Here is a 22863-nt window from a genome sequence, read left to right on the forward strand (position 1 = left end):
TCCCCCCCTTTCCCCCTCTCCCTCTCTCCCCCTCCCTCTCTCCCTCTCTCTTTCTCTCTTGCCCTCCCTCTCTCCCTCTCTCTTTCTCTCTCCCCCCCTCTCCCCCTCTCTCCCTCTCTCTCCCCCTCTCCCCCTCTCCCCTACCGTCGTAGCAGAACCCGTTGACACACGGGTTGGAGCGGCACTCGTCCTCGTTGGTCTCGCAGCGGTGCCCCGTGTAGCCGCGGCGACAGCTGCAGCGGAAGCCCAGGGGGAAGAGGTCCCCGTCGCGCTCCTCCACGCATTCGCCGCCGTTCTCGCACGGCTGGCTGGCCTCGCACGGCCGCAGCTCGCAGGTCTGGCCTGGGGGCAGACAGGGTGGGGGGGGGGGGAATGATGACGCAGCTTGTTAGGACCATGTGGGTCGGGTGTTAGGAGTTATGGTGTGAAAAGTGTATGTTGGGATGATGTCATGAGTGTGTCATGAGTATGCTAATAGAATTGTGTGGTTATGAGTATGCTAATAGAATTGTGTGGTTATGAGTATGCTAATAGAATTGTGTGGTTATGAGTATGCTAATAGAACTGTGTGGTTATGAGTATGCTAATAGAATTGTGTGGTTATGAGTATGCTAATAGAATTGTGTGGTTATGAGTATGCTAATAGAATTGTGTGGTAAGGAGTATGTTGAAAGTATGTTGAGTGTGTTAAGAGTATGCTAATAGAACTGTGTGGTTATGAGTATGCTAATAGAATTGTGTGGTAAGGAGTATGTTGAAAGTATGTTGAGTGTGTTAAGAGTGTGCTAATAGAAATGTGTGGTTATGAGTATGTTGAAAGTATGTTGAGAGTGTGTTAAGAGTGCGCTAATAGAATTGTGTTGTAAGGAGTATGCTAATATTATTGTGTGGTTTGGTGTATGTTGAAAGTATTTTGACAGTGTGTTAAGAGTATGCTAATAGAATTGTGTGGTTAGGAGTATACTAATACAAATGTGTGGTAAGGAGTAGGTTGAGGGTGTGTTAAAAGTATGCTAATTGCATTGTGCGGTTAGGAGTGTGTTGAAAGTATATGTTGAGGTCGTTTTAAGAGTATGCTAATAGAGTCGTGTGGTTGGGGGTATTTGATAGTATGTTAAGAGTGTTAAGAGTATGCCAATAGTATGGGTGTAGTGTGTTAAGCATATGTAATGAGTAAGTCAAAAGTATGATAATAGTATGTTAAGACTATGTTATTACCCAAATGACTAGGGCACATGTGCTTTTCTTTGTATACGTTTAAATGTACAGATTCCCAAGTTAAATTTAACAACATGACATCATGGGGAAAGAGAATGACACTGAATATCATTGAGTGAGAATCAAGCACAAGCATTCTGAGATGCAACACAGGGTGTCGTTTTATGAACATGTTTACACTTAACTGACAAAGGTGGATTTGTATGCAGTATCAAGGTTTTCACAGCGACGCACCATATATCTGGCGGATCAGAGGCGCAACGTAGAGAGTAGAAAGCGAACAGGCATGCAGAAGCATGCGTAACAAGGGACCTGTCGCATATCTCCTCTCATTTCCGCGAAACGCATTGAATACCAGACAGCGACGGAAATAAACATCAAGGTTACTTGAGAAGAGGTTGCTATTCAAGACAAGTCAAGTCAAAAATGCTAATGTCGCTGGTGTACACAAAGTCAGTGTATTACTGGGTTGTGTAAATTGGATTTTGCTCCACAAAAAGTAGTCGCACAAATGTAGGTAAGCTGAAATGGTATGAATGTAAGCAACGTGAAACATGGGCTGTGACCAAACTTACATTTTGATCAGATGTGCAGGTAGTGTATTTTTCATTGGTGATTGCTTCCAGTTCGGATGATTTCATACAGATTGTGAGACCCAGTGTGGTGACCTTATAAACTCTCCAGTTCCACACACAATTAACACATACTCTTACAGGAAAAGGAACTCTCCCACTTCCTGTTACCTCTGCAAACGCTTCTTTGCTCACTCACACTCTCTGCCCTTCCTGCCCAACCTCACTACAAATAAAAAGGGTCCTTTTCTATCATGAGGTCCAGATGAAATGGCAACAAGCACACTGGAGTCGCAGAAGAACTCCAACGATCAGACGAAAACTTTGAATCTTTAGACTGCATCTTTAGGCAATTAGCTGGCAGATTCATATTGTTGGGGCAATTCACCCCAACAGTATGAACCCGCATGCTAATAGACAAAAGATGCAGTCTAGAGATTGAATTAGTTTTATCCTGGCATCGTACCAGCTAATCACCCTTGGTTTGACTCATGCTGTTGGATTGCTTGTCATTCGCTATTAAAATACACCACGAGACACAACTCTACTCCTATGCAAACAGTGACTCTACTCGGCTGTTTACTCCTGGCACATGGCGTCCCTTTGCAGTTTCTTGGCTGCGTCTCCACGCGGTGCGATGCGTCGTCGCAGCAGCAGAGCTACATTTGGACTCCTACCGAGGCCACGTTTCCTTTGCTGGTTTCCCGAGGGTCAAAGTCACACGGGTCTCATGCTACAACAGCTTGTCTTTAGCGTTAAAACCCGGCTGTACCCCTCCCTCGACCCCACCTTCCCTTCATCCGGGCTCGTCCCCGTCCGGCCAAGAGACGAGAGAGAGGGCCGCGGAGACGAGAGAGAGAACGTCCGCCTCAAAATAAATGCACATTTGTTTGTCAACGCAGTTTTGATCCGTTTCTATAGATCTGTTGTTTAAATGCTCCAGGACATCCTTGTGGTGTCGGGTGACGGCCTACACACGAGTCTGCTCTGCTCTCCTTCCTGCGCCAATTGTTTGGGCATCAGTGTGTCAATCAGCCCAGCGGAGAGTGGCCGGGCCGGGCTCCAACAACGAGTGAGATGTCAGATCGGGGGGGAGAGTGGCTGAGGAGATTGCTTCTCTTACAACCAGCGACGCGTTGTGTTTGCCAAACCTCGCCGGGGTGAATGTTTGTTCGAGCTAACTATAGCCCTACGGGGATCCGTCTTATCTAATTCAGGAGTGAAGAGCGAAATTAGTTTCTGATCGAATATATTCGCCCCCGATAAAAATACATACTTTTCTACAAGTCTAAAACGAATCCGCTCGATATATAGTCACTGAAACAAAAACGTGAGCGTAAATCATGTGCTCAGCGATCGCAAATATTGAGCCATTACCCAAAAGAACGTCTGCTTCCTCGAATCCGGGGAGCAATTAAAAGCGAGCACTCATTTTGGGGTGTGTGCAGGAGCAGTGTACATGCAGGTGAAAGGAGCAGTATGTAAAGTTAATTAACTTTGCTTTTTGTCCCCCATTCCCACCGTGCTCATTACCTTTAAAGGGAGCCACACAATGGCACAGGTAATTACCAGGCTGGTCAATGCAGGAGCCTCCGTTCTTACACGGAAAAGAGGAGCACTCGTCAATGTCAAGGTCACATTCAGCACCTGGGACGAGGGAGAGGGGAGAGAGAGAGAGAGAGAGAGAGAGAGAGAGAGAGAGAGAGAGAGAGAGAGAGAGAGAGAGAGAGAGAGAGAGAGAGAGAGAGAGAGAGAGAGAGAGAGAGAGAGAGAGAGAGAGAGAGAGAGAGAGAGAGAGAGAGAGAGAGAGAGAGAGAGAGAGAGAGAGAGAGAGAGAGAGAGAGAGAGCGAGAGACAGAGCGAGAGAGAGAGAGAGAGAGAGAGGGACAGAGACAGAGACAGAGTCATAGAGAGAACATGAAGATGACGATGACGAACGATGTTCTGCTCAAACGTCTCTATTCAATAAAGGATGTGTTTTGGTTTTGAACACCACGACCTGAGGTCAACAGTGATCAAAGGGACTGACCGGTGAAGCCGGGCGAACAGACGCAGTGGAAGCCGTCGGCCAAGTCGATACACGTCCCGTGATGCAGGCAGGGAGAAGAGGCACACTCGTCTATGTTGATTTCACAGTAATTGCCTGTAAAATAATAAGTTCAACAATATGCAGTGTTTACCATGATGCCACAAAAAAAAGAAATGCAGACACAAATAATGTTTTTTTTTACGTAAACAAGAATCTAAATTATGCAGATTCCCTTTCAGAGATAATGTTTATACATTTAAACATGTTTACACTCAGTCCCATTTGGCTGGACCGAAGCAAAGCACTGTGCATCTGCATACGTCCCAGACACATTTTCAAGAAATGTAATTTGCTGCGTGACCTATGACCTTTGTGGCAGGGCGACATGACAGTGTACCCGCAGTCACAACATATTTGTTTACCTCCTGAGGGGGGACGAGGTCGGTCAACGTGCCTCGCAGAGGAACTTGTTTATATCTGGATCACACTTAGTCCAGTGTTGTCCATACTAAGAGGCTCCAGACAGCTTTCAGATGTTGGCAGGGGAGCAGGGGGCGACTGCAGTCCGGCCCGGTCTAATGCACCGCGCGGATCAGGCTATCTTCTTCATTATTAGTCTGCCACCGTCGTAACTCATGTTCAGCGTTCTTTATTTCCCCCTTCATTTGCCGGTGTCCGTCATTGTTTTTAATAATGTTTTAATCGATTTCTTAATTTATCTCCGACGCTACCTGATATAAATCTAGACGTTTTTTGGCAAGCGGCGGAATAAAAAAAGAATAAGAAGATTTTTAAAAAAAAAAACAGTTTGGCTTAAGCGTGGGCCATTAAAGACTGTCAAAATATGATGGGTGGGAGAACGATGGGGAAGGTTTACACGGGACATGCTTGCCGGCTTTGTTCCCCTGCCTGCCTTTATGGACACAGACAGGAATAAAAGCAGAAGGGAAAGTGTGTGTGCCCTCTGTGGGATTCAAGGCCCTGTCAGAGTGTCTGGCTGTTGACTCCACAAAGGAAAAGCCCTGATGTGTTGTGATAGGTGAGCACACCTGTGGTCCCAGAAGGACACTGGCAGCTGAATGAGTTCAGCTCATCGATACAGGAGCCCCCGTTGTGACAGGGCAGACTCAGGCACTCATCCACCTCAATCTCACATTTGTTCCCTGAGAAGGGAAAAAAAAAAACACACACATGGTTAGCAATGTTAGCATGGACATCAGCGCCGAATCTGTAGATTGTATGGAGCAACGGATACAACAACCAAATATAAAATAGAACCGACTCCCCTCCAACACACACACACACACACACACACACACACACACACACACACACACACACACACACACACACACACACACACACACACACACACACACACACACACACACACACACACACACACACCCACCCACACCCATTTGTGCTATATCAGCTACAGACATACATATGTACAAGAATAGCCCCCTTGTCCGAATAGTCAAGAGAAGAATAATTAGAGAGCAGGAACTACTACCACTGCTTCTACTGCAACGGTATCCTGGCTAACCTACCTATGAAACCAGGTGCACAGTAGCAGCTGTAGCCTTCCAGGGTCTGCTGACATATGCTGAGGACGCCGCATGGATTCGTATCGCAGTCATCCATGTTAACCTCGCAAAAGTGACCCGTTAAACCTACGGGGGAAGAGAGAGTGAGAGAGAGGGAGGGAAAGAGTGTGTCCTACATGAATCGCCCTTGAGTTGTCCTGCAACTAACACGTTGGGAAGCGAAAAACATGCTTGCTCTATTATTAAAATCCCATCGACAGCGGTTGGAACAGGAAGTCAGTCGGGGAAGGAAGCGTGAGAGTGGGGAAAATTAAAGGCCGAGACTTTCTATGGTGGTCTTTTGGTTTATCGGTCTTTGAAACAAACTGTTCTGGGCATGGATATTCAGTTAGTCGATTTTTTTTGGTGTCGATTTAACAATGTTCACACTTTGCTTTAATATTTGATGGACATTTTACAGCAAGCTAGCTTAACAGTATTTGCTATACTATGGGCCCGCAAGCCTTCCCTTACTTCCAGATACAGAAATTAAACCCTGGGCAACAAAACTAAACAACCTATTGAGATTTTTGTTGTTGTTTTTTGTAATTTCTGTAGGATTTTAAGTCTTTGAAATGAACAATTTCCTAATATCTCATGTCATGCCCCTCTTCCTCTATGTGGTGCAATGTGTCAAACTGTATGCATGAAATATTAACCTGATAATATTATATTTGTTTTTTATGCAATGATTTATTCATGTAATCTTCCCTGGATTATTCAGCCTTTAAATAAATCATGACGGATGCAAAAGACCTGTTTGTATATTTCAGCGCACATGATTACGAAAAACACCCAAGCACCACCCAAGAACTGTTCCATCACATCTCTGGAAGAAAACACTCTCTGCTAACGGTAATCATAGAAAAAAGACATTCAACATCAGTAGAAATATGAATAAAAAAGGCTTTACAGTATGCAGACATCCATCGCCGAGTTTAAAGAAGATGCATGGGACCCAGCAGGTAAACAACCACACCTCGACCCTGTGGTACGATCCGCATAGGTCGGGCCACCAATGGCACAGCCCCCCACGGCACAGCCCCCCACGCAGTGCCCTAGGGGGGTGTCACCGTGCGGCCCTGTGCGCCACCCAACACACAGACCAGTAGGAATCTGGCAGCGCCTCACACGACACACTCCCCTCGGGGTCTCGAGGATTTGAGACGCACTCGTTCCCCACTGAGGCGCACTTTAGTGCCGTGGAATCCTGGAAGGGTGGCGGGAGCATTGGTTGCGGTGTGTGTGCGTGTGTGTGGTAGTCCCGGTTTGTACGGGACTTCCCTGCAGTTGGTGGTTTGCACTGGGGAGAACCATTGCTTGTCCTTTTTTCCGGACACTGGTATTACATCATCTTGCTTTCTGACGATTTGCATATTTTATTGTGTTGCCAGCCGCAGCCTTAAGGCACCGGACTCTCTGGGAAGGGGGTGGGAAGAACACTGAGGAAAGTGGGAGTTTGCATGTTTTTTGTTTGTAATTATACACAGATTCTTTGCGGATTTCTGAATGTCGTCACGCATGTTTTTTGGAAACAAAGAAAAACAAAGTTAAAGTGATTCTGGTAACACGGGCCACTCGACGCAATCAATGTGTGTTTGACATGCCTTTCAAATATAATTTACAAGGGAGATTAGTGTGGATACACACACAGACACACTTATAAACACAAGCTTTAATTACGCCGGATATCATTCAACAGCAATATAAGGGAAAAAAATATATATACTTGAAATAATTAAATGAAAGTGAAATGACCAAAGAGCTTGATTACCAAACAAAGGAAAGAAAGCAATCTTGAAGTGCCTTTTGAACTCGACACAACGATTCTGTGATAAAGTGTGCCTTGTGTTTCTAAGATTGTGAGAGTGTGTGTGGAGAGGGGGGGGGGGGGGGGATGCCATACCTGGGGCGCAAACACAGCCAAGTTCTCCAGTGGTGGACTGGTAGCAGGTACCCCCGTTCCGGCACGGCGTTTCATCTGAGACGCAGGCTCTGACGGGTGTCGAGCAGTTTTTATCTGACATGTAGGAAGAGGGGAGAAGAAAGCACAACGGACAGAAAGAGCGGGGAGAGATGGAAGCACATCAGAGCAGGAATAAAGGCTGCGTGCTCATAGATCTTTCTTGGAGAGAACTGTAACATGAAACACGGCCGATTGCTGTAATCTACAACGCACACACGTTGCTTTATGTTTTGTATGTGAAAAGGCTACGGTTTTAATGCACAACATGATGTGTATGCTAATTTTCTGGACTTAGATAATGTACGCTTGGACATCTGAAAGCTATGTATTGGACGCCTATGCTTTGAAATTTTGTACATTAATTGATGAATGCACACAAAGGCACGTGCACGCACAGACATACAAATCCTCATTTCTCTCCCTCTGTCTCTTTCACGCGCGCTCTCTCTCTCTCTCTCTCTCTCTCTCTCTCTCTCTCTCTCTCTCTCTCTCTCTCTCTCTCTCTCTCTCTCTCTCTCTCTCTCTCTCTCTCTCTCTCTCTCTCTCTCTCTCTCTCTCTCTCTCTCTCTCTCTCTCTCTCTCTCTCTCTCTCTCTCTCTCTCTCTCAGAAGATGAAGTAAGGGATGACGACCCCAGCCTACCGGTGAATCCCAAAGGGCATATGCATTCGTAGTCTGCAACCAGGTCAATACATGTAGAATTATTGGTGCAGTGTCCGTGGCCACATTCATCACGATCTGTTTCACAATTCAGCCCCTCAAAGCCTACAGTGAGAGGAGAGAAAAAACTCATCAAGGACACAAGGTGAATGACTAATGGCAGGGGCTGATGGCTTAAAAAAAAAACAATCCTAGCATCAAATTATTCTCACAACAAGAGATCGATATAGACATTACGGTTCACCGCAAAGGCAACACAAATACAAAGAAATACCACAAAGAAACACATAATGACCTAGTTAACCGCTGCTGTTTCTTCGTCGTTGTCGTACACCCGTGTTGCGATTGTATTCCTCAAACTGTGAGTTCCTTGGTATATTAATGTGACGTCTTTTTTGGGGCTGGTTTCTCAAGAACAAAGAGTGAAGTGAAAAGCAGCGAGCTCTGTTCCCATGTATTCGATTTAATTCGACCATAAACGTATTCCACTGCATGGTCACGCTACAAAATGGCTATCATTAGCGCTGTCACGGGACGGGTGGGCTGGAAGCGCATGACTAATGCGCGCCTATCGCCGCCATCAGCGCGGGTCAAATTCTCATCATTTCTCAAACTGACCATGGAACCAATTTCCACCTCTCTCCATATCATAAAATTTGACAATTATCCTGACTTCATTAATAATGTATAACAGTCCTCGCTCGCAATCAAGGTTTAATCAGAGGTATGTCTCGTAAGGCCGGGGTCGCGCTTGTCAACCGAAGCAAGAAATCGCGGGGAATGTGGCTAGGTATTTATGACCACACTCTCGCTCGTAATGATACAAGTGGCTCTCACCGAGCGACCGCGTTAATTAAGCATTTAAGTATGCAAATCGTCAACGCGGCAGACGACAGCCGGACGTTGTAAATATTTGTGAATGCGGTGGGTTCAGCAACCAAATTGGAAGCTTACGCAGAGGACGATTCAAATCTTGTGGATTTTGTCAGTTCGGAAACTTTGGGAAATGGGAGAGATTAGACTAAAGCATTGCTAATGTTGGTACAGAGTGCCTCCCGAAAAAGTAAGCCGATGTGACTCGCTTTACCCAAGTCATTAATATCAAACCACACACAAGTATTCCGCAAACAGGAGGTAAACAGCAAATTCAAGCAGTCGAGCGTGAACGCGACAATACGACATATATTCTGAGGATACCACATACCATCTGGACAGAAGCACTGATAAAGGTCAGCCCCATCCACGCACGTCCCCCGGTTGAGGCAGGGGTGTGACGCACACTCGTTCAGATCCACGTCACAGAGTGGCCCTCCGAAACCTGGGGCACACGGGATATGAAAAATACAAACCCACACATATTGAATTTCACTCGCTTGGCTTAGTTCCTCGGCCAAATAAGATCCTCTTATATGGTGGGGGGTTGCGGTGAGACGTCTTTTTCTTCACGAGCCAGTATTGACTCAAAGAGCCGGGCCAGACACACGTGTAGATGGTGCTCACTGAGTCATTTAATCATGGTTAATAAGAGACAGTCGTTGCCATGCTGATTTATGACACCCAACGGGCGAGATGCTGTTTCTGTTTTCGGTCATCCCCGTGCATTCTGCTTTCGAGAACACAGGGCCGTTCGAACACAGCAAATGATATCCATGTCCATCCAGACATACACATACATCATCCATGCATACACATACATCATGCACACATACATATAGATCATGCACACACACACATACATCATGCACGCACACACACACACACACATACATCATGCACGCACACACAAACACACATACATCATGCACACACACACACACACACACACACACACACACACACACACACACACACACACACACACACACACACACACACACACACACACACACACACACACACACACACACACACACAAATGTGCAGAATAATATGTTCATATGAGAGTTGACTGCATGTTTTTTTTTTTAACGATTGACAACATTATATGAGAATTGCATATCATAGCAATATCGATCATAGAAATGGTTTAAAACAAATAACACTTCCAAGAGGTTACATGAATTGTAAATGGTTAACGTATATGCAGTATATATTCAAACTAAGCACTAAGCTTTTGTTTAACAGGCTACAGCAAACTCACAAATGGCTATGTTTGAAAAACGTTGACGGTAATGGAAAGAGAGTGGCGCATGTGTTTCTTACCATGAATGCGCAGCAAAACATGTTGCACTACAATGGCTGACTAGTCAAATATTGAATAGAGGATAATTATGAAATTATAATGACTTTTGGCTGTAAAAAGGAAGTCCTTGCAGAATTTATATGAATTATAAAAGTGGCACGATGCAGTTATTTTTTCAAGCAGTGCTATGTATATTCTCATTTGCAATGCACCAATATGAATGAATTTATATTTCCTGCTTGTGCCATTTTGATTTTTTCAACAGTCTATAATACATTTTCATAAACGTGTTTTATTAGGAGTCATAATCCTTACATCTCCATTGTCATAGTTCATCCTGTTAACTAGATCCCTCTAAAACATCATTGTGTAAATTCAATCACAAACGACCATTCACTTTAATGTCAACAGCATGTACTGCACCCACCCACAACGAACATTATCAGCTAATAACTGTAAGGACTGTAAATTACAGTCACCTCAAGTCAGATCCAAATTGACTGAAAAAAGGGGATTCAAGCAAATCTGATTAGCTGAATGCCAAGTCCTCTAACAAGAAACATTTATTATGAAAATAATACCAATAAACCATGTTGTGTGATAGCATGCCCTTGAGCGGTGACGTGGTGAGATCATCTCGCTGCGGGGTTGTTTTCATTTACATACGAAAACGCTCAGCATCACTCACTCTGACGCATGTCAAGCATAAGTGCAGAAGGAGTAATGAAGTTCAGGTTATTGATTGGGCAACATGAACTACTATGTAATAACCGTTCAGATGAAAACAGGCGTCAGGCCACTCGCTGTACCCCCGTGAATGATGATTGGGCTTGGCAAGTAAATATTTTCATTCAAAGCACCAAAGTTAATTGCATTCAGATATTTCCCCTCTTCATATACCTAATGCAATAGAGGTTCTAACCTGTGGAAATGTGGAGCGGTATGTGGAGTAAATGGTGGCATGGGGAGTGGAAGCGAATTGTTAGCCATGCTAGATAAAGCAAAGGTAAGCCAGGCTAGTTGCCGCCAAATGTTAAACATTCTAGCTAAATGTAGAGGTTAGCCAAGCTACCTCAAAATAAAGTTTAGCCAGGCTTGCTAAAGGTAACTGGCAAAGGTAAAGATTAGCCATGCTAGCTATTGGTCAAGGTTAACCAGGCTAGTTAAATCTTAGGTTTACCCAGGCTAGTTTGAACGAACGATTAGCCTTTAGCTAAATGTCAGCCAGGTCAACTAAAACAAATGGATTACCATGATAGCTTTTAAAACCCATAACCAGCCGGATAATACGTCCGCTCACTCAATAGGGGAGAGGGGGGAGAGGGGGGAGGGTCGATCAGGGATGAAGTCAAACATCATTCTCTACACACCAACCATCCATCACCGTTTTGTGTCAATATTTCCTCTTTTAAAAATCGGTTGGCGTGAACAGTAGTTTACTCACAAGTGAAAGCGAGTCTCATTGTGCGTCGACTGGGTGACCTTAGCTTACCGCTTTCACATTGACAACTGACGCTTCGCCCGTCAGAGGCCTCGGTGCAGTGAAGCGCGTGGTCGCTGCACACTCCAGCTGAGCACGGGTCCGCGTCCACAGAGCAATCGTTCCCTCCGAAACCTGAAGCCGGACACACACAAACGCAATCGTATTCACTACACGCAGGCGTTTGGATTTGCATGCATTTATTAAAAGAAAAGCAAAACACAAATCTATGAGTTTTGTGTTCTATTGCTTCGTTTTGTACCTATAATGCTTGTTAGACACCGAACAAGATACTTTATTACGGTGTTATAATGTAATATCGCCTGAAACGTCAATGATATCAAATGTTTTCCTTTTGTTTCCTACATGGACACATTGAAATGTTACTCAACTGTTGCTCATCTGCTGGAAACCATGTTAGCATTATTTAATGCCGCCTTTGACACGTAATTTAAAGCCGAACCACTCAAAGCACGTAGGCCAGGTTTTGTATACAGAAAATAAATGTAATAAACCGACAAAGTGCCTTCAATTTGTATGGGAAATGCAGAAAATAAAATAAATAAATGCGCGTTTGATGACCTTCCAGCTATTCTCTCTGTCTCGTACGTATTGCCTCCACTGGTTAATGGACAGCTATTGGCTCCGACAAAGTGTTTCAGAAGTGTTTAATAACCAATTGTGCGTGCAATCCACTCTGAGGTTAATGTTGCATGAAGGAATGTCACATTTACAGTGTCACCCTCTCCAAATGGGACTCCCACTGCAATGTTGGCTTACTTAAATTCAAAGGCAGGAAGACCATGGCGTGAAACAATCACCGGGTTATCCCAGCCTGACTAACTAAAGTAAGATTAACATGACGAAAGGGTTTGATTTAAAAACGCAGTGGCAGAGTTTAAGTCTCCACTACTGCTTAAAAAACAGTGTTCAAATACATTAAAGCAAAGGTATTGTGTGTCTGTGAGCAAAGTATACGTTCACACAGTTCAAGTAAGGTTTTACAAAAACACGCGATTTTAAATCGTCCTAAAACATGAACTCGGTCTGATAACAGAAGTCTGTGTGAACCTTCAGGCATCGTTAGGACAAGTAACCGTGACATTTGTGAGGGGTTTTTTCTGCGATACCTTTCACTACACCGCCCCGTCAGGAAGTGCTTTATCCATATTTATTAAACGAGCAGGAAAAATCACTTACACAACTAGATTTCTGCAAGGCAAAGTAGATCAAGGAGCACCTGTCTATAAATCTGCCACAGAAACCCAGGGAGTAACGAGGGGGAGTTACAGCCTCTACAGTGCTCTGCTTTCCACCCAAATCAACTTACGGGGAATGTTTTATGATGACCAAATGTACACTGACGAATGGGAACTCTCTGTATTTTACCGTTGTAGCGAATGATTGTGAAGGCTTTAGAAAACAGGGAATATGATAATATAATAATATACTGTGATAGTTGTTACTTTTTATTCAGACAAACATTGTTTTATTAAGACGGTATAAATGCAAAAAGAAAGAACGCCATGTAAACAAACAACAAAATAAACAACAATGAGACGCGATTTTGTATTTTTGTTTTAAAAATGCTGTCAAGGATGATTCAGTACGGAAGCACTGTACTCACTGCCCCCATAATTTTCTTTCAAGTGTTTTTGTGCTTTACATACTTAGATTTGCAAATGTTGTTTTTGTACTTTTGTTTCGAGTGGGGTTGCCATGACAGAGTAAAGTGAATGTGACAGATGAGAAAGGAAACAATGAAACAATTTGACATTAATTGAGTGGTATACTCAATGTATTATTTTGGGCTAGCAAGATAAGTTTTGCCTGTACTTCAACGCTTTATATTGCATAATAGCCTTTAACGGTGGATTGTATAACGCAAATCAATGTTTTTCGATTTTGTAAAAGGCTGAAAGTGGTAGGTTATATGTAAAACGTAAAAAAATGTTTTTACATGGCAACATTAAAACAAAGACAGCACTATGTATCTAGCTATCTCATCCTGAATCCACACCTCATAAATAATGCATAGCGACGATGTATTCACATCCCCCCCCAGTAGGGGGCCTTCAGCCGTGACCTTCAGCCCTACTGTGTTTCTGCTTTGATCACAGTCATACAACTTCAACCTCACCATACACAGCTTCAGTCCACCATTACCATTCGAAACGCAACAACAACGAACAATAGCTATGACTACAGCAACTCTATGTTTCCCAGTCTTCAGTCCCCCATGTCTTCCAGTCATCAGTCTCCTATGTCTTCCAGTCATCAGTCTCCTATGTCTTCCAGTCATCAGTCTCCTATGTCTTCCAGTCATCAGTCCCCTATGTCTTCCAGTCATCAGTCTCTTATGTCTTCCAGTCATCAGTCTCCTATGTCTTCCAGTCATCAGTCTCCCAGTCATCAGTCCCCTATGTCTCCCAGTCATCAGTCTCCTATGTCTCCCAGTCATCAGTCTCCTATGTCTCCCAGTCATCAGTCCCCTATGTCTCCCACTCATCAGTCTCCTATGTCTTCCAGTCATCAGTCCCTTATGTCTTCCAGTCATCAGTCCCCTATGTCTTCCAGTCATCAGTCCCCTATGTCTTCCAGTCATCAGTCTCTTATGTCTTCCAGTCATCAGTCTCCTATGTCTTCCAGTCATCCGTCCCCTATGTCTTCCACTCATCAGTCACCTATGTCTTCCAGTCATCAGTCCCCTATGTCTTCCAGTCATCAGTCCCCTATGTCTTCCAGTCATCAGTCTCTTATGTTTTCATAGCATCAGTCTCCTATGTCTTCCAGTCATCAGTCTCCTATGTCTTCCAGTCATCAGTCCCTTATGTCTTCCAGTCATCAGTCTCCTATGTCTTCCAGTCATCAGTCTCTTATGTCTTCCAGTCATCAGTCTCCTATGTCTTCCAGTCATCAGTCTCTTATGTCTTCCAGTCATCAGTCTCCTATGTCTTCCAGTCAGCAGTCTCCTATGTCTCCCAGTCATCAGTCCCCTATGTCTTCCAGTCATCAGTCCCCTATGTCTTCCAGTCATCAGTCTCTTATGTCTTCCAGTCATCAGTCTCCTATGTCTTCCAGTCATCCGTCCCCTATGTCTTCCTCTCATCAGTCACCTATGTCTTCCAGTCATCAGTCCCCTATGTCTGCCAGTCATCAGTCTCTTATGTTTTCCAGTCATCAGTCTCCTATGTCTTCCAGTCATCAGTCTCCTATGTCTTCCAGTCATCAGTCTCCTATGTCTTCCAGTCATCAGTCTCCTATGTCTTCCAGTCATCAGTCTCCTATGTCTCCCAGTCATCAGTCTCATATCAGACGACCAGCATGGAGGAGCGGGTATCCGTTGGTACCGCTATACTATACTATGTCCAACACATAACCTGTGAACTCCATAGCGACTGAAGTATGTTAACATGGCGTTTTCTTACAAGAAAGAACAAACACGAAATCGACTGAAAATGGCTTAGGGAAAATCTCTAAACCTATACACACAGACGCTCATTGAGAACACATAGACACCCTTCTGCCTTTGAAACCCACTCCCGCACGCACACACACGCACACGAGCACACACGCGCACACGCACACACACACACACACACACACACACATCTTATCCCCATGCTGCTACTTGAAAAAAGGGAGATAAACAGAACGAGATCATAAGAGGTCTCTAATGTATGTATATGGATATGTTTCTCATGCTGCCGAATGCCTGGAAGGCCAATGAGTTATCCATGACGTTCAACAAGGACGACAACAACAACAACAAAAAAACATTGTCTGGACGACCCAATCTCAACAGCTGCACTGAAGTGTCCCTCAGCAGCAGCTCTGGTACTGAGCATGCTTGAGGAGAGCAGGGAGAAGGTATGGATATGAAAGGGTTTCTTTTCTGAGTATGGACATGGACACGCTGTCTGGAATCCAAATTGAATGGGGAACATAGATTTTTTCTAACCTTTTTTTTATCATAAAATAACACATATCACCCCTGACCGGTCAATGTATATTTATATCTAGATAAGTATCTACTCTGATTTGGAGCAGTCTTGGAGAAAATGGGCAGAATATCTAGTGAAAGGCGCCAGAATACAGATTGATTAAATTGGCGACTGAATGCATATTGAAGGGAATATAAACAACTCCACCAACACCACCACCACCACCAAGTACTGAAACCAAATATAGCAATGTACTCCGGCTATTATACTAGGGGTCTTGAAGGACATGTTTAACAATGTGCTGGATTATTATGTGTAGATGAATCATCAATCAACGGCCCTATCTTTATGAATTCAACTACTTTGGGTGAAGGGAATGTGCCAAATAGCCATTTATTTATTCAGACTGTGTTTATATATTTTTTAATATAGAATAAAATAAAATCTGTGCGTGGATCAGAAGAAAAAAAATGTATACCCTATTATTAATAGACGATGAAATACATTTGCTATTGTCACGCTTTGTGCATTTTATTAAGTTCACTTGCAGTGAGGTTGGAAGGAGGTCAAACCAAATCGTCCAAAGCATCACATCGTGGATAGAAAGACCTTGGGGCCACACGTTGTTCCTTCTCTACTCACCAAGAGGACAGGTACAGTTGTAACCATCAACCAGATCCACACAGGACCCTCCGTTGACACACGGCCGAGACCAGCAGTCGCCTACGTCCTCGGAGCAGGTCCTTCCTGTGAGGAGACAGAGCGAATGTGACAACCCTCCGTCTCCACGGTTCAACACAGGAAGCCAGGATGACATACGATCAAGAGGGGCACCTCTCGAAGACTTCAAATCCATTAGTCATGTGTTATTAGCTTTTAATGACCAAATCTGGATTCCAACAGCAGCAGACTGTCACAACATCTTAAACAGCCTTTCCATAATGGCCAAAAGGTATTAATGTACTCAAACAGTGACTTGCACCTGGCATATTAAACAAGGCATTTGTTTCATTAAGTGGCTGACTCTCCCAGTTTCATCCTTCGTTTGGGTCTGTGCCAAAATACCTGCGTTTGGTCCCATATACATTATTCCTTTGGGCATATTATACAGTTTTCCCCCGTTTAAGTGCTGGTTTGTGTCCTCACGACAAGTTGAGTGTTTCCTCTGTGCCGAATCCACACGTCGCCACTTCAGTTTTATGACACTTAATTAAACCAATGTAGAATCATTTGTAGGATTTGCATTTTCCCGCCCCGCTGGGAAAAACGCCGGGAAAATCTCAAAACCAAACTACGCACGTTGGGGTTTTAATCCTAATCTCGACGTCACTCAACATCACCCCATCGCCTGTTCCTCGGCAAAAACCCCAGAGGGCCCCGTACCTTCATACCCGGGGGGGCAGACGCATCGATAACCCCCGACCAGGTCCACGCAGGTGGCCCCGTCCGCACACGGCCCCATGCCGCACCCGTCCACCCGGACCTCGCACAGCGGCCCCTGGAACCCCGGCGCGCAGCGACAGGTGAAGTCGGGCCCCTGGTCCACGCAGACGCCGTGTGGCGAGCAGGGGTGACCCACGCAGTGGTCCACCACGCCCGCCTCGCAGTAGGGCCCGGTGAACCCCCCGGGGCAGGTGCAGCTAGCCAGGGGGCAAGAGCACGGGTGTTCATTGAAGCCTTCGATTCAATTCAATACCAAACATTTGGATTTGTTTAGGCCCTTAATCACAGGTACAGTCTCAAAGGGCTTAAAAGGCCATATATCTATGCCACCCCCCTAGCCCCCCGGAAAACACTTGATTAGAAAGGAAGAAATCTGGAGAAGGAACGCAGAGTGGGGTGTCCCTCCTTCCAGGGATGGTCAGGAGTGCAGGACTCACCTGTACCCGTTAGCCCCACCCCCCGAGGCCCACCAGGACTCACCTGTATCCGTTAGCCCCGCCCCCTCCCCCCGGCCTCCAGGACTCACCTGTACCCGTTAGCCCCGCCCACGCACGTGGCTCCGTTAAGACACCGGTGCTGAGCACAGTCGTTGGTGTTTATGCGGCAGTTGGGCCCGGTCCAGCCAGGTGCGCAGCTGCACGTGTAGCCGCTGCCGCCGCCGCCGTCCAGGTAGCATCGTCCTCCGTGAGCGCAGGGCTGCAGACGGGGAGCAGACGCCCCGTTTAGGGATCAACCGATCTAGATTTTTTTAGGGACCGATACCGATCTTTTTCATCAGCTTTAGCCGATGACCGATCCGCCAATACCGATTTTCTTGTGCCGATATTTAAAACCGATACTGCTTTTGCTCCCTCAATTTACATCATAAAAATTACACAGTGATGATAACAAATGTCACAAGTCTCAATTCAAAAAGGAAAATAAATTGAACTGTCTGTGAATAATGCCGGGACAAAAATATAAAGAATAAAATAAAAATAAAAAATCGGCGAAAAAAATCGGCCGATGCCGATATATCGGTCAATCACTACGATGGTTCAGGTGGGCCTGGAGGATGGCGGGGGGAGAGAGGGCTTCACTGTGGTGTTTCACAGGAGTTCCCCCCCGAGCCATACGGGAACAGCAATATAAACATTACTGGGCAATGACTCTGCTAATAATTCTGCTGGTCAGGACTCGGTGAATGAGGGGAGTTATTACAGAAGGCAGGGCGCTTATGAATACTGATCCTTGACTTACGGGCTGAAGTTCATATAGTCTATCATGTAATGTGGAAATTGGGTAACATGCAGGTCATTGGCGGATGGACCTTCAAACAAGTGGGCTTAATCGTCTTCCTCCGCTGAAATCTGATATTCTTTTATATTTGCATACCCAACACCTTGAGGCATGGGGCACAAAACCCCCAAATGATGAGTTTGTTCCTCGTAAAATACATGGCACAGAAACCCTGAAAGAATGACCATAAGTGTCCAGGAAAATCATCAACCTACAACCCACAAAGAGACTGCATTTGAATTTAAATTGAACCTGAAAAAAACAAAACACCAAACCTGTAGATTTGGAGGGCAAGGCGTGCGGCAGGTGTAATTCAGCCCATCTGGAAGGTCCAAACACTGGGTCTGCGGTGGGCATGTGTTCCCGGGCAGCAGGCAGGCGTCCATATCAAGCTCACAAGCCTTACCATGGTAACCTGCAGGCAGAGTCAATCACTGACATTGGCCGGCTACAATAGCAGTAGTTTAACCTCAAGTCACCTTCTTTTGAATACAAATTGTACCGAAGAGACACGTTTCCCATTGGCCTAGCTGCTGTGTTTTGTTATCGTGAAATTCGGCTTCAGTCTATGAATAAACCCCCACAACATGATTCATACTGGTCTGAGAACTGTTACAGAATACTTTTACTGGATATATGATCCACTCAGTCCGGCGTCGTCAATGTATTCAATCATATTTAGTTATGAGATAGATGGGAAATATAATATAACCTAACAATATATCCACCGTTTCCTATTACCCTGACAGTTGTTTTGTATATATACGTATTCACACACAGACACAAACACAAACATTCATATATTTATGTTTGTCATCATTTGAAAATCTATTTATTTGTAAAACACTATAAAAAACTATAGATACTACATAAATATAAAAAGAGTAAAACCGAGCTGTGAGATACACTGCCTACTCCTCACCCGGTACCGAGGTGTACACGGCTCTGGTAGTCGGCAGGACCAGCTGGCAGGGAGGCTACATGTGCCCCCCCCCCATGCCAGCATCAACCAGTTCTCCTGGGGGTTGGCTATCAGTTTACAGCAATGAGCGTAAATCTGGACACAGCCGGTGAAGCATAATAAACAATTACTGGAAAATTATATTACCACAGGCTTCATACGGCGACACTCACAACGCCTTAGTGGCTTTACTGAAATATGGCAGAGGGAGCGCGATGATTTATACAAGGGAAGAATCACCTGTCAATCTCAAGCCTGTCCTGGGTTGTGGAGAGCCCCTTAAAGATAAACAGGGCGACGTTTTTATCACCGCTGCAGGGCTCGCTATGTGGTGGTGAGATGGGGTTCATCTCACATAGACACAATAAGAATTATGTACTGTTCCTCAATACAAATGAAAAGTATGCTCACTATAACCAAGGCCGTTCGATAATAAAGTTAATCAGTTTACTATTAAGCAGACCAAGAGAAGTAACGTTAAAAAAAAGTCCTTAAAATCATTTAGTCGCAGTGATCTTGCTCAAGGTTGCCTACAGCTAGACTTCGGTCATGGGGTTTCGAACCCACAACCTTTCGGGGGGCGTGGGGGTAGCTAAACAACCTCACCGCCAGCCCGTCCGTCCTCTCTCCTCCAACCAGGAAGACTTCCCTTACGGACCCTTAAGTCTCAGCCCCTGGCCTCCTGAGCCTTCTCCAAGCGTATGGCTTGCGCCTTCCCCATTGGGGCAGAGGGATTGTGGGGGCGGGCCAACGTACCCTTGGGACACTGGCAGCGGTAGTCTCCCCCCAGGGCCACGCACGTCCCGCGGTGCTGACAGGGGCCGGACTCACACTCGTCCGTCTGCATCTCACAGTGGCGTCCTGGTGGGGAGAGGAGGGGAGGGGAGGGGGGGAGGTGCATTGGGCGTGTTACTTATTGTGACTGTGAGAACATGATGCAAGGTCACATCATGGAAAGATGGATGATGAGAGTGGGCGTCCTTATGGATGGTCGGCTTATTGTTCATTTATAAGGAAAAGGGCAGCACCACACATAAGGTATATAAGGCTACGTTTACACGATGACGGTCTGAACAGAAGACGCAAAAGTGGCGTAGCGTCTTCACTTTTTATTCCGCGTTTAGACTAGCGGTTTCGGGAGGAAATTTGCGTGCATTTGGTGACGCAAAAGTGTTGAATTCGATTTGGTATGCATGCCAGGCGGCTAGGTGGTGCTGTGATACACTATCACACAACACCGCCATGTCTGAGCGCATGCGTAGAATCTTCTTTCTTCTCTTATCCGAGCCGCAAAAACCAAAAAGATCCTTCTCTGTTCAGTAATTCTATCTGAACATATCCTGTACATTTCGTGGAAAGACTCCTGTACGCTTGTTAGAGCTGCCAGAGCAGCTTGAAGGTCAGACGCATGGAAATAATCTGACGTGTTTGTTTATTTCCTTGTACTGGCACATGTATGTGACGTAAACGCGTACGCGACGTGAGCAGATCTGAGCAGAGTTTTGCGTCTTGGCAGTGTAGACGGAAACGCTACGGCGGAGCGTATTCAACTTTTCCACTCTGGAGGGTGGTTTCAGATTTATGCGTTTTCATGCCCCAAAAACGACGTCACCGTCTAAACGAAAACTAAAAACATTTGGTCGTTTTTACCCGCAAGCGTCCTCGTGTAAACGGGGCCTAAGATACAAAGGAAGTGGTTCGGAGAAGTTTACAGCCAGTATGTGTAGCAAAAGGTTTCATAAGGTTAATCGATGTACTTATTGTGTATAAATGTGCTTTAAGAGAAGGCTGCGGGAGACTGCGTCCAGTAAATGATGCCACGTGCTTAAAAATAACCCTGGTTCTGCAATTTGTAGGACAATGAGGCTGAATGGTGCACGGCTAGTGTTGTTTATGCTGTCAAGTGAATTTCACCAAGCGTGAGCTCTTGCAAATGAAGAAAAACAGTCTGAAGAAGTTAAATTGGTCATGCATGCTCTATTTTGATTTATGCAATAGGGGGGATTTATTTAAAGGATTTTGCTAGTTAAATTGGTCTTAACATTAGCCGACACACTGAGACTAAGCTCACAAAGTGGAGCTCAGGACTTGTGGGTTGCCGGTCCAATTCCCGGTTCCCACCTAGCTGATTTCAAGGTGCCCTTTGTCAAAACTGACCAATCAGAACAAACTGGTTCAGACCGCACATTTCCCCTCCCTGAAGCAGAAGTGAGCAAATCATCCACTAATATAATGAGGTTACATGTCTTTATCTGTGACATGTCAATGGCACTTAGAAATGTGCAACAAGGTGTTCATTTATACGGCTTGTTCTTTCAGAATTAGATGTTTGCTGCGTACATCCACGTCACCAGTACACCAAAATAACTACTGCCATGGAGTGGCTACCCTTCTATCATCATCATAATTGTCGTACAAACATTAAGTCATTAGTCATGCCTATTGCTGTTTTGAAAAAAAATCTATTCATGCATTCTGTTAAATCAACAATTAGCCCACTCATTTCCTATTCTGACTCATTTCTTTTTCAAGTTGTATGCCTTATTAATGTTATTATTAGTATATCCATCATAGAATGCAGCATCGCCACATTTCTGTATGTTACCTTGTCTCATTAGTAAGACTAAATGCTGAGAAGACGTTAGTCTGGATTACATACAAGATTTATGAACAGCCACTAAGAACCAGAACAACCAGGATTCCAAACAATAACAACAAAAACGTAATGAAAAAAGAAAAGTATTTTTTATATTTTCTCTGTGAATCAGATTCATTACTTCCCTCTTCGCCTCGCTCTGGTTCTCATCTGCTAGTTGCCTAACCGTTGGAGCCGGGCTCGACGAAAACAATTCATCAGCATCATTGTCCTGTTGAAGGACTTGCATGATGGGGTCTTCAAATTGTGTGTTGCTTTTAGATTTCACTGGGGGGGGGGGGGGTGGTGTATTTGTAAGGGGACCTGGTCTTGAGTTGAAGGCCGGGATGGGCTTGTGAACAGAGTTGGAGGTGTAAGGCACCTTTGGTGGCTTGAAAGGGGTCAAAGGCATTTATAACCCATTACGACAGTATTTATTAGCAAACATGACCTCTGCAGGTCACTGCCCCAATGAGAAGGCCAACGTGAAGGCCTCAAAACTCTTCATTGGTTGTGCAAGGCAGGTTTTTTTTACAAACACTCTAACTGTTTCTACCTGGTTTTGGCAAAGGAGCGGAGAGTTTAGAGACGGACTTACGTGCGTGAGAACGCCTGATTGCAATAGTGTTGGACATGAATAATTAAATCAATCATAAATACATAATCAAACCACAATATGAATGGCTTTCGTTGGCCTATTCATTATATATAGTTCTGCCGTTATCGTATTCCTTTAGCCCAAATTGGCCTTTCTTAAAAACATTCCACCATTTCCCCCAGAGAAGGGATGTTTCTTTACCCCGTCAGTACAGCCGCGGAAGGCCGTGTGCCAGGGTCGAAGTTGAAGTTATTTAACCTATTAAGCGACTCAACGTCGGGCGCTGAAATTGATGCCTGGCCCGAAGGA

At 44.9% G+C, this 22863-nt stretch overlaps 1 protein-coding gene across 1 annotated transcript in view; it reads right to left on the reverse strand.

Moving 5' to 3' along the window:
* Nucleotides 1-22863, reverse strand: part of eys (eyes shut homolog) — a 101102-nt gene that overhangs the window by 65773 nt on the left and 12466 nt on the right. The window contains exons 7-20 of the mRNA XM_056609869.1: nt 20078-20182; nt 18636-18775; nt 17609-17778; nt 17023-17279; nt 16282-16386; nt 11708-11830; nt 9238-9351; nt 8016-8138; nt 7315-7428; nt 5373-5495; nt 4869-4982; nt 3820-3933; nt 3324-3437; nt 145-342 (exon numbers count right to left, since the gene is read on the reverse strand). Coding sequence (XP_056465844.1) covers nt 145-342; nt 3324-3437; nt 3820-3933; nt 4869-4982; nt 5373-5495; nt 7315-7428; nt 8016-8138; nt 9238-9351; nt 11708-11830; nt 16282-16386; nt 17023-17279; nt 17609-17778; nt 18636-18775; nt 20078-20182 — 1914 coding nt within the window. The remainder of the gene's footprint in view (nt 1-144; nt 343-3323; nt 3438-3819; nt 3934-4868; nt 4983-5372; nt 5496-7314; nt 7429-8015; nt 8139-9237; nt 9352-11707; nt 11831-16281; nt 16387-17022; nt 17280-17608; nt 17779-18635; nt 18776-20077; nt 20183-22863) is intronic.

Source organism: Gadus chalcogrammus, chromosome 15 (assembly GCF_026213295.1).
Source record: "Gadus chalcogrammus isolate NIFS_2021 chromosome 15, NIFS_Gcha_1.0, whole genome shotgun sequence".
Lineage (NCBI taxonomy): Eukaryota > Metazoa > Chordata > Actinopteri > Gadiformes > Gadidae > Gadus > Gadus chalcogrammus.